Genomic DNA, 11,967 nt, shown 5'->3' with positions numbered 1-11,967 from the left:
TTATAATTGATGAAATTACCACACATTTTTGGTATTGTGATATTTCACATTTAATGCTAGCTTAACATTAGAGTAAAGTTACAGTTAACCTACATTGTAAAATTTATGAATGATCTTATGTACCATGAACCAGGTAAGTGATGATAATTGATGATGAGAAATGATAATTTATTTTTTCAAGTAAAGTAGTCAACTAAGGTTAGCCATTTGAACCTCTCATGTGTTAACTTGGTTAAGTTACATCCAAGTCACACTTGTAGCCATACGCTAATGTTAAGCATCCGTTTCTCTGAAAGACAACATTAACTCATGAGTCTATTCTAAAGTCTATTTTTTTATTTAGCATTTTTACAAATATACAAGAAATATGTTTAATGCTTTCTGTGTGCTGTACAAAACAATGTTTGCTTAAGCTAGCTTGGTTCTGTAGCTACAATGGATTCTAACGTAAATCTAATGTAAATTTAGCTAACATTAACTACATTGAAACGTTTGAAACCCACGGCTTCAGCATGCACATTTCAACCGTCCACCTCTGTGGTCGGTATGTAGCAAATACACATATTTCCCCATTTTTTTTTACGTTGTTTAACGTTACTTACCAGCTTAAGTAAGTTAAACGTTAACAGCTAACGTAAGTTAGCATTAGCTAATTATGTTGTTGTTAACAGCTATGTTAACCTTAACATGTTTTGGCAATGTTACTCTCAGTTTAACGTTACACTGCATGCAGCAATGTGCAGCAATGTGCAGCAATCTTTTTGCTTCTGGACAGTGGAGAAATTGATTAAGTTTTAAGAGTTTTTTAAGAAGTTTCTATGGGCTTCTTTAATATTTAGTTTTTTGCCCTGAGACTAAGAATGTCTGTGACTTTAACGTTCACCTAACGTTACTCCGCGCTTAGCCCCATCAAAACTTCCACAAGCTACAAAAAGCTGGGATTTATGGTTTAGCACTATTAGTCGAGGATGGAGACTTAAGTAACGCTAATGGGTTTTACAAATGCACATCTGGCTAACTGTCCTAACTTAACGTTACCTTCCGTTAAAGAGCAGCTTCCCTGAGCTTTTCTACGGGACTATCTCTCACGCAGACGAACAGGGCTAACTCTACATGAGATACCACAAACTAGCTTTAATTAATTTAATGTTCATAATAATCATGAAACATGCAATAATAGTGTTTCGGAAATTATTCTGATTCTTCTTAGTAGCTATTCTTGTTAACATCCTGCACTGAAGTTACTGAGCTGTTGGGGGAATGTCGACCTGCCTGGTTTTAGGCTTCTACACTCTGTTGTACTTAAAACCACGTCAGAGCGGCAGGACTGAGCGGACTGCACCAGCAGCTCAGTCTGTGAACACACGCACACCATATGTCTCACCACATTTGATTACTTGATGGACAGTTTCTTCTGTCGGATTCATTATAATTGACGTTTATCCATTTACTGCCTCTGATTTGAGGACATTTTGAGAAGCAGGAGCATCATGGACCACATGTCCTCTCCGGTCAGGTTCCGCAGCAGTAAAAAGGGTACGTCTACACGCACACCTGCATTTACACACAAATAGGCTGCATTTAATTTTAAAGCTTTGTTTATTGATGTGAGGAGGGTAAAGCTACTTATATTTTATTCATGTATTTATTTGGCAAGGACCGCTAGCCATAAGGTTTTGTTCTGGTTCTTGTTATCCAGCTGATACAACAAGGCTTTCTGTATTTTATTTATCTTTTTTAACAAACTAACGTTAAATATTTTTCCCCCCATTTTTATGCTATCCTCTCTGCTCCAAACAGCTACAACTTTTTCAGAAAACGAGGTAGGGCAAGTTTGCAGAATACTATTTAATGATAGTGTGAATAACTTGTGTGTGTGTTTTTTTGTGTGTGTGTGTGTGTGTGTGTGTGTGTGTGTGTGTGTGTGTGTGTGTATGTGTGTGTTGAAGACTTAAATCTCCAACCCCCACACTGTCAGAGCATTAAAACCTGGGTTAAGCCTGCTGCAAAGCTTTGTGGGTTATTAGAGCTGACAGGTAGAGGGACGCCAGATGAACCCTGAACAGACCAGCAGCAGTATGGCTGTGTGTGGGACCCTGTGGCTCAGGAGATAGAGCGGGTTTCCTGTTAATTGGAAGATTGGCAGTTCAATCCCCAACTCCTCCAGGTTAGGCAAGATACTGAACCCTGAACTGCCCCTCGTGGCTATTCCACCAATGTGTGGTTGTTTCTATTTTAGCACTTAATCTCAGTGTGTGTATGCAAATTAGTGCAAACGCGCTTTGTTTATTGATCGCAAAGACTAGAAAGACATTTGTTCTGCTGTCTTTAGACCAGGTCAGCAGGACTATGAGCACACCCAGTGAGCACCAACCTGAATTTCAATATTTGGTGCTCACTGGGCAGTGCTCGCTGGAGAAATATGTTATCTCCTGTAAGGCAGGTGTATAAGCTTGGCTGTCATAGCTGCTCATGACAGCAAGCAGAGTGGCTCTGGGGAAATTACCAATGAGGTGACCAAAGCAGGCATGGACTGCATAGTCAGTCATGTTTTCCTGATGATTCATTCAATAGCTATCTGTACATAAGATGCTCCTTAAAAACAATAAAAAATATTACTTCAGTCCAGTTAGTATATCCAGTTTGACCCTGGTGTTCACTAAATTCCAACTCCAGACTGTCTGTTGTTCGTATTTGCACCCCGCCTGGACAGATGGATGAAGGCCTCTGTAATAGTGTAATGGGATCACAGGTCAGGGCTAATCAGTGGAGAAAGGGTGTAGTTAGCCACTACAACAGGAAGTCACCCACTCATCTCATGGTGTCATGTACTCAGAGAGCATGGCCTGTGGTCAACAGCAGATAGTTAGACAGTTAGTGTTTGTCTTTATACCTGTGGTGTTATTATAGCACTATGTTGATGCTATGTGGTTAGCACTGTCGCCTCACAGCAAGAAGGTTGTGGGTTCAAACCCTGGTTGCCCCGGGCTTTCTGTGTGGAGTTTGCGTGGGTTCTCTCCGGGTGCTCTGGCTTTCTCCCACCATCCAAAGACATGCAGGCTAGGTTAATTGGTGTCTCTAAAATTGTCCTTAGGTGTGAATGGTTGTTTGTCTAAGTGTGGCCCTGCGATGGACTGGCAACCTGTTCAGGGTGTACCCTTCCCACGTAAGCTGGGATTGGCTCCAGCCCCCCACGAACCTGTACGCAGGATAAGCAGTTTATATTATTTTTTATTATTATATAGGATAAGCGGTTTATATTATTTTTTATTATTATATTTATAGGGGCGGCGCGGTGGTGCAGTGGTTAGCACTGTCGCCTCACAGCAAGAAGGTCATGGGGTCGGTTGCCCCGGCCTTTCTGTGCGGAGTTTGCATGTTCTCCCCGTGTCCACGTGGGTTCTCTCCAGGTGCTCCAGCTTTCTCCCACCATCCAAAGACATGCAGGCTAGGTTAATTGGTGTCTCTAAATTCCCCATAGGTGTGGAGTGGTTGTCTGTGACGATGGATGGATATTATATTTAAATTATTATTATATTATTTATTCTTTATATCTTTATTATATTATATCTGTCTGTCTACAGTTTGGACTTGACATTAAAATTAGCCTATTCTACGTCTTTTGTTTGGAGCCCCATTGATTAGAACAATAGGTGGCAAAGTGCAGTAGCATTGATTTTGGAAATAAAGCAAGTGTTGCCACTGCTTTTGACATTTCTTGTCAATCCTTCCCTTGTCTCACCTGACTGCAAGCCCAAAACTTAGAGTACATAGTACTGCATTGCAGGACACTCCTATCAATTAAGGCTTGTTTATCTTCACCTGATATTAAAAACTTAAAATGTTTTCAGTGTAATGTCTAAGATTTCAATGCATAATTTTCTTTTAGTCTTGCTTACATTTTAGTATTTATCTTCCTATACATTACAATACAATATACATTTTTATTGTGCCATAATATTTCAAAACAGATCAGTAAATAGGAAAGAAAAATTCCTTCCTTTTTGGCATTGATTAAAAGTGAGTTATATTTTCCTCCTGTCCTAGTTGTCCAGTCTGTCCATTGAGGACCAGGAGGACACTCAGTTTCCTTTCGCGATGAGGGATCTGCCTCCTGTCTCTCAGCCTGAAGAAGAGCACCAGACACTAGACCACCAGCTACCAGTCCCCCATGAGGTAGAGGGAACTGAGACAGCAACCAATGGGAGACTGCCCAGCCTTCCCAGGACTCCCCCTGTGTCCCATCCCATCCCCTGCCACCCTGCTGTCTCCCCGACAGTCCCTCACAGACCAAATCGCGTGAGACCGGATGCAGCGTTTCAGCCCATGCCACTGAGGAGGCAGCTTGCCTCTCAGGTGTCTATGGACTGTCCACTCAGCCCTGTCTCCCGTCCACTCAGCCCCTGGGGACGCTTCGACCCCTACGACTGTCAAGAGGTGTGTTCCTGTGTGCTTGTTACCTGTGCATGTGCATCTTCATGACGAGTATGTGGCAGAAGAATTTTCTGTTATTGTCTACTGTCACACTTTCTGCTTTTGTGATGTAGTTAGTTTTGAGTGTTTGGAAGATGGAATGACCTGGCTTTCCCAAATAGAAAACAAAAAGAAAGACGTAAAACTACGCAACAATCATTGGTGAGCTAAATTAAACTACTGACTTAAAAATCATCTCAATAATTTAAAATACTTAATAAACAGGTCATGAAGCTGCAACAGCAAGTGTCCAAATATGCCCCTATGTCACATAATGTGTGTTTACTTCACTTCCTAACATTTATACATAATTCTGAAATCATACTTTATGTTCTAACACACAAATGTTCAAGAAAAGACTATTTACTTCTTAGTACATCTCTAAACCCTTACCCCTACTGTCAGATGTCCTTCTTGTACACTACACAGCAAAATACAGAGTGAGTTAAAACAGAGGTCACACATGAACTGTCATGTTAAAAAAAGAGCTGCATGTCTATGTGGTTAAGAAGTGTTAGACCACACTTATCACTGCTGTTCTGCACACAAAGTGCAGCTTTGCTGGTATATAAAGATGAAAAAGTGTATTGTTTCCTCCTCCCTCGGCTCACCCAGTCTTCCTCCTGAAGAGGGAACGTGCAGTCAGGTCCCATGATGCTTTGCAGTGCAGCACATAGACTTGTGAAGCAGAGGATGCAGATTGTGACGAGGGTCAGATTGTGATGGGGCCAAGTCAGGCCACAATGTTTGTTACTGTGACTACCATGTTACCGTGACTGTAACGTAACTGTAACATACAGTACTCACTCTCTTAAAGGTGCTGTGTGCAATTCTGGAGAAATCCAATACCATGACAAATACCATGATATAGAGTGAAGATCAATGCAGCAAGTAATGTGACTAACATTATCTAAGTCATGGGTCTGCAACCTTTGGCTACAGTTGCTGCTGCAAAGCTAACACGCAGAGAGGAAGAGTTTCCCATTTACAGAGCCAGGGCTGTGTATCAACACCGGATTGTTTATCAGTGCACAAACACAGAACGGTAAGCTAGCGGACAATGAGGAGATATTTGCTGAATTTGACAAAAAGACGTGTATTGGATTAGAATCGCTAAACTTTAACAATACAATGAGTACAGCAACATCAAATTTACAATTCACTAAGCAGCATGTAAAGATTTTAAGTAAATATGTTTTAGCACCAGAGGGAGAATCAGAATACATATGTGGAGGTTTGACAGGGTTATTGATCACCAGTAAATGACCGATAACTTCACCAGTGCTGATATTTCAGGATTTCGACACCCTTTGTCTGACCTGTATTTATTTTGCAACAACAATGCTGGCACTGTAGCTCAAAGGAGAGAGTAGAGATGGTAAACTTACAAAATGCAATAATATCCCAGTATTTAGCATCATATTTGAAATAATGGTTTGTGTTCACCTGTTAAGTTCTTACTTATAAACAACATGCACATACATACATGTTATGTTTGTGTTTTCTGCAGGATCAGGACAAGGAGTATGTGGGTTTTGCCACATTGCCCAATCAGGTTCATAGAAAGACAGTAAAGAAAGGTTTCACATTTACGCTAATGGTGGCAGGTGAGTCCTTCAATATGTCTGCTTACTGGGATACTTTAACAGTTTTGATTGAGAGTTTAGATTTTTATTTTCGTGACTGAATGTAACATCTTCCCTATAAGGAGAAACAAATCACACCATCATATACATCAGAGTGGATCTCAATAAACTGATATCTTCTTGTTTTATGTGTAAAGGAGTACTTTTTTGGTAAAGTTTTTGTTATTATATATGTTGAAATATGAGGAATATAGACATTGCACAGTTGGATGTGATATTTTACTCGAGCTGCTTCAAGAATCAGGGTTGTAGAGTCTCTCTCTTTCTAGGGGAGTCTGGCCTCGGTAAATCCACACTTATCAATAGTTTGTTCCTCACGGACCTCTACAAAGACAGGAAGGTTCCTAATGCACAAGGTAAGATAAGTTCTATTGTTTATATACATGTTGTCCGTGTAAATGAAGTAGGAGAGTAGCTGGAATAAGTAGATGTATAGTCTTAGATTATTAGCTGTCATTTGTCATTTGCAAAATGTGATGCTGATCTCTGACATTGAAGTGTGTGTTTGTGCGCTCGTATAGGTGTTAGTATACACTGTTCACAATGTGCCTGTATATATTTAGTTACTTTGCACTTGCATGTGTCTGCAGAACGGATCAATCAAACAGTCAACATCGTCAAACACGCAATAAGCATTGAGGAGAAAGGAATCAAGTTGAGGCTCACCACCATAGACACACCAGGTTTTGGAGACGCCATCAACAACACAGAAAGGTCAGGTCATCGACATGCGCCTGCAATAGTGTTCTCCTCCTGCAAACTCAAACCAGCTTGACTCAGACGTGACACAGTGTTGCTTTGGTGGCACTGCTGCTCTGTTGGACATGGTTGACAGCTAGAGCAGAGACAGGCTCCAAGGTTTTCAACCAGACTTCAACTCTTAGCATCACAAGCACACAGAATATGATTTTATTTTGAAATAGCTCATGTCATATACTGCCAGTTCTCCACCAGGGTTGTTGTTTTACTCACAGAGATTTTATATGTTTACATCAGCTGGAAACCAATAGAAGACTACATCGATCAGCAGTTTGAACAGTACTTCAGAGATGAGAGCGGGTTGAACAGAAGGAACATCCAGGACAACAGAGTCCACTGCTGCCTCTACTTCATCTCCCCATTTGGCCACGGGTACACTGACGCTGTGTTTTACTTCTGCACATAAAGCTAATGTATTAACAACAATACTGCAGTGGCCTCGTCTTAAAGTTGTTCAAAATTTTGAACAAATGTGTTTTTGTCCCTTCAGTCTTCGACCTCTGGATGTCGAATGTATGAAGGCCTTGCATGAAAAAGTCAACATAATTCCTGTATTGGCCAAAGCTGACAGCATGACACAAGCAGAGGTTTGGAGAAAGAAGATGAAGGTATGAAATTATTAACACCCACACACAGACACCACAGCCCTGGCCTGGACTGAGACACATGGCTGAAGCCACAGGTTCTTTGCTATATTATCAGATTTCCAATGTACATAAAAGAGTACCTCAGCGATTTAGCATTGCACTTCCAACTCCTAAGAGACATATTAAACAAGAGAACAGACACCCTAGCTTGGTGTAGCATTTTAGCACACGGGGGCCTTGGGGGGAAAGTTAGGACTATTCCCCTGACTGACAGGGGCCCCAAAAAATAATTATAAACTAATATCAAATTATATTATATTATACATAATATAACCATTATCATTGAGTATAAATATATTTCAAATATAATAATAAAATGAATGATCTCTTTGTTTTTACTTGCTTTTGGCAGTAAAAACAGCCACCCCCCTGTATCTGCATGAAATGGTTTGGTCCTGCCTCAGCGCACTGTATCAGTGACAAGTTTAGTTGCAGTCGTAGATGCGCCAGAAATACAGCGATTACAATGTTGCCTAGTAAAACCAAAATCTGGTTTTCAAAATAGGAAAGAGAGGAAAGACAAAGGAAAGGATGCCAATCTGGAACCCAATTTTTCCCCAAGAAAGGTGGGCGGCCTTTAGTCTGTGAGTGGTGTTAACCTGTTGGCTTAATGTCCACAGTGGAATAAGCTAGCTAGCTACAGACTAGCGTTATCCTACATTTCATCAACATTTAATCAGTGCAAGGAAACGTTTAGCAAGACATTCATTTTAAATTATTGTCCCCGCCCCTTTTAGCAGACTAACAACAGATGAGTCAGCAACACCCCAGTCTCCCCGTAACTGTAGCCTCCATGTCCCAGTGAAGAAGGGGAGCAACATGGTGATAATGACATGCCAGTTAGCATCATTCCAGGGAGTCTGTGGGGATCTCTTGCCCTTTTTATCATAACAAAAAATATTAATGACAGAAATTCAAACACAAATTATTTTCTCACATAATGATCATTATGAAATAAATAAAATTAAAAAACACCTTCCTGTCTGTACTGGATGCTGGACAGCAGCTTACCTCAGCATTAAAATGATCCAGTTTGATACGCTCATTTAGATTGAGTTATGGCCGTTAAATGACATCTATAGATACAGACTTTATTATTCCCATCATGAAGGGAAATTTATTTGAGAAGCAAATAGTGAACTGCATCAGTATGCAGACTTGCATGTACAAATCACCAGCAGTAAATATTGTGCTAGTACTAGTATTGAACTACAAGAAGCCAGACACTTGCAAGCCTTTAATTAGTTATGTAAAGCTTTTGATGGGACAGTTAAGTCCTAGAGATGTGGTGACAACAGCTGTGCAGAGGGGGTCCAGTTAGATTTTTTTGTTATGGGGCCCAAAATCCCTCATTGCTCAAAACCATAAATGTGAACCTCATGGTGGCATTAGAAGAAAAGTCATCCTCTCTGTCTGTTCAAAATTTTGTGGCAACTCATCCAATAATTGTTGATAAATGTTTGTCTGGACCAAACAGACCAACATCTTTTACAGCCACAAGCTATAAAAAAGAACATCCAAAATCGACAAAGAAGAGGCCAAAATTTTTAGTCCCTAACCCAGAAACACTGGATTTGCTTCCCATAGTGATAGTGTCTCAACAAAGATTAGTCATTGAATGGGAATTAGTAACATTTGGAAGCTCCAAGAAAAGGACTTGAAATAAGCCTTTTTGTCGATTGGCCATCCAGTCTCTGTAAAGAAGTTTTTTTTTTTTCAAACATTGTTATTTTAATGTACTGTAGATCAGAGAGGAGATCAAGCAGTTTGGGATCAACATCTACCAGTTTCCCGAGTGTGATTCAGATGAAGACGAAGACTTTAAGAAACAGGACCAGATACTGAAGGTTCTTCACTTGACTCATTTCATTTCTCGTGGCTGCAATGTGCCTTCTCATCTGCCCAAAGACTGACCGAGTTATTGTTTCTACTTCTCTCTGCAGGACAGCATCCCGTTTGCAGTAATTGGGAGTAATGTTCAGGTGGAGAATAACGGTCGCAAGTTTAGGGGTCGTGTCTATCCCTGGGGTGTTGTGGAAGGTATTACACACAAACACACACTCAATATTTATAGCTTTTAATTAAAATGTTTTGTTTTTATTAGCTTTTACAGTGGCTTTGGTATTTCTTTCCTTGGGTGGTAATTTCACTTTTCAGGTTCACTTTTCCTTAACAGACTGAATGAATTTATAATAATCTGCTTTTAGCACCCTGCTTTTGTGTCAACAGAGCTGTTGTTGTATTTGTGTAAAAGTCTGATCCAGTAACACGTTGTCATTGCATGGTCAGTGGAGGACCCTGCTCACTCGGACTTCTTGATACTGAGGAACATGCTGGTGAGGACGCACATGCAGGATCTGAAGGACGTGACGCGGGAGACGCACTATGAAAACTACAGAGCACAGTGCATCCAGAACATGACGCGCATGGTGGTGCAGGAGAGGAAGCGCAGGTAGGCAGGTAGACTGACTGGTTGATTGAACACATTAGGCTCAATACGGGCTCTTAGAAAGAAAAATAACAATGTCACAATGGTGTGAGATGTGTTCTGTGATGATATAAATAGATGCGGTTCTTCTCTGTATGTTTGTGGGTGTGAATATGGGTTTTAGTTTGCGTGAAAAGTATCGAGAGGTGAGTGAGGCGGAATTTCCGCTGCCGCTGGCCCCCGTTGACACCGAGACAGAGAGACAAATCTTTGAGAAGGACGAAGAGGTACGTTTCCCACATTGACTCAACTGTTCATTCACTCAGTTATAGAGGTAATCACCTCTCCTTCATTCATTCCCCTCTGCAGCTGAGGAGGATGCAGGAGGTGCTGGAGAGGATTCAGGACCAGATGCGGCAGAGCCAGAGAAGTGGCTGCTGATTCTCCCATAATTCCCTGGGAGAGGAGACGAGTGCCCAGGAACACAGAGGAGGTGCTGTTTATGAAGCCGGACGATCAAATACAGATGGAACTTGTATAAAAAGGATATCAGCCATATTGCATTCAGTTCTTTATCTGATTGCTGTTCCCCAGGACAACGTCAGTCAGCAAAACAGTGAGCGAGGCTGGAATCATGGTTCTCCGACATAAAACGTTTCTGTGGGTTTACACAGAAAGGGGTGATATGGGTAATTGTGGATTACTCAGGCTTCTAAAGGAGCATCCAGCAAGCTGATTGCCTGATCCAACTCCTGTCAGAAGGAAGAAACATGCGTGAACTTTACACTCTGTACAAGTATAAAATACATTGGCCCAATCCCAATCTCCACACTCACAGACTCAGAGATCTTTAGACACGTTCCTGGTAAGTCCGTGAGGGCTTAGGGCTGTCCCACTGTTAAATTGTCAAGTGCATCAGGTCTGTTGCAGACATTTTGAGCCCTTTTTACACACTTACTGTAAGTCTACATTTCTGCAGACTTTGCCTGAGGGAATAACGCACAGTTCACAGCATTGTGACGTTAAACCAGGGGAAGCCCAGAGGTGTTTAAAAAGGTAAACAAACATACAAGGAGCAGCTACAAGAAAAACGAAATGTACATCTAAGTGTATGATGCTATTTTGATAAAAACGAGCAAATTGTTTGACAATTACCTCTCATCTACTCTGTAAGGGAAGATCCTGGAATACGTTCAAATCAGGCAGTCTACCAAGTGCCTTGGCCGTGAGGAAAGTAAAACACGTAAATAAACAGTCCCAAACCCACAATTGGACGTAACATGTCACAAAGTGCTCTCCCATAATACAAATTTGGGCCCTTGCAACCTCTCGCACTCAAGCACATACCAGGTTATGTCCACTAAGTCTGTAAGGGTTATTGACGGGAGTTACAGCTCTTTAAAGGGAGCTGAATGTTATGGTCTGTTCCTTTCCCAGAGTCAGGACTTTCTGTTCCCAAATGGCTCTTCATGTAATACCACTTCTGTTGTTACATTTGTTGCAAGAAATAAATATGCAAGAGGGAAGGTATCGGCTCTCAGACGGGACTCATAGAGCTCGTTCGCGACTGACACATCACTAGTGAGAGTACAGGGTTCTGGGTTTAAAGTGGAGTTTGGGATTGGGTCTTAGTCACGCTAAACTCCCGGGCATGTTTATTTACATGCAGCTAGGAGAAGCATGTTCCAGCCTTAAGCAGCAACAGGCTCAATGGTGTTCAAGAGCACGCCAGAAGGTCACAGGTGGGTTGATTCTGTGATTTTCAGGTATGAGTGACTCTATCCAAAGACAGAGTTGTTCTGCTGTTACAATTAATTTGTTTTATTACTGTGTTTCAGGACGTCTCCTTGATTAGTAATCTTGATAAGATTTAACACTGCCATCTAGGGATCATTGTTATTGTTGATGTTAGCGTTGGGTTTTTATGTAAACTTTATTTTTCATGTTTTATTACTTGAGTCAAGTTTTTTTTTTTCCTTTTTGCATTTTTAATGTTGCTGTTTCATAAGGACAA

At 41.0% G+C, this 11,967-nt stretch overlaps 1 protein-coding gene across 3 annotated transcripts; it reads left to right on the top strand.

The window, feature by feature from the left end:
* The first annotated feature begins 23 nt into the window (after positions 1–23).
* Positions 24–11,957, top strand: LOC123963183 (septin-4-like). Of its 3 annotated transcripts, none has more exons than XR_006823136.1 (14): positions 24–133; positions 1,467–1,536; positions 1,801–1,823; positions 4,048–4,437; positions 5,984–6,080; positions 6,389–6,475; positions 6,710–6,833; positions 7,116–7,250; positions 7,369–7,486; positions 9,271–9,372; positions 9,469–9,565; positions 9,815–9,985; positions 10,138–10,240; positions 10,323–10,340. XR_006823136.1 is itself a non-coding variant. In XM_046039815.1 (14 exons), the coding sequence occupies exons 1-14, from the start codon at positions 110–112 to the stop codon at positions 10,392–10,394; spliced, it is 1,605 nt and encodes a 534-aa protein (XP_045895771.1). In that variant the 5' UTR covers positions 24–109; the 3' UTR covers positions 10,395–11,957. The 3 variants fall into 3 exon arrangements, 2 of the variants coding, with proteins under 2 accessions (XP_045895771.1, XP_045895773.1); XM_046039815.1 differs by having other exon boundaries at positions 9,815–9,977; positions 10,323–11,957; XM_046039817.1 differs by lacking the exons at positions 24–133; positions 1,467–1,536; positions 1,801–1,823 and adding an exon at positions 5,416–5,518 and having other exon boundaries at positions 4,351–4,437; positions 9,815–9,977; positions 10,323–11,957.
* The last annotated feature ends 10 nt before the right edge of the window (positions 11,958–11,967 follow it).

Source organism: Micropterus dolomieu, linkage group LG23 (genome assembly GCF_021292245.1).
Source record: "Micropterus dolomieu isolate WLL.071019.BEF.003 ecotype Adirondacks linkage group LG23, ASM2129224v1, whole genome shotgun sequence".
NCBI classification, from domain to species: Eukaryota; Metazoa; Chordata; class Actinopteri; order Centrarchiformes; family Centrarchidae; genus Micropterus; species Micropterus dolomieu.
Note: the sequence above shows the minus strand (reverse complement) of the source record. Positions and strands in the feature narration are given on the sequence as shown.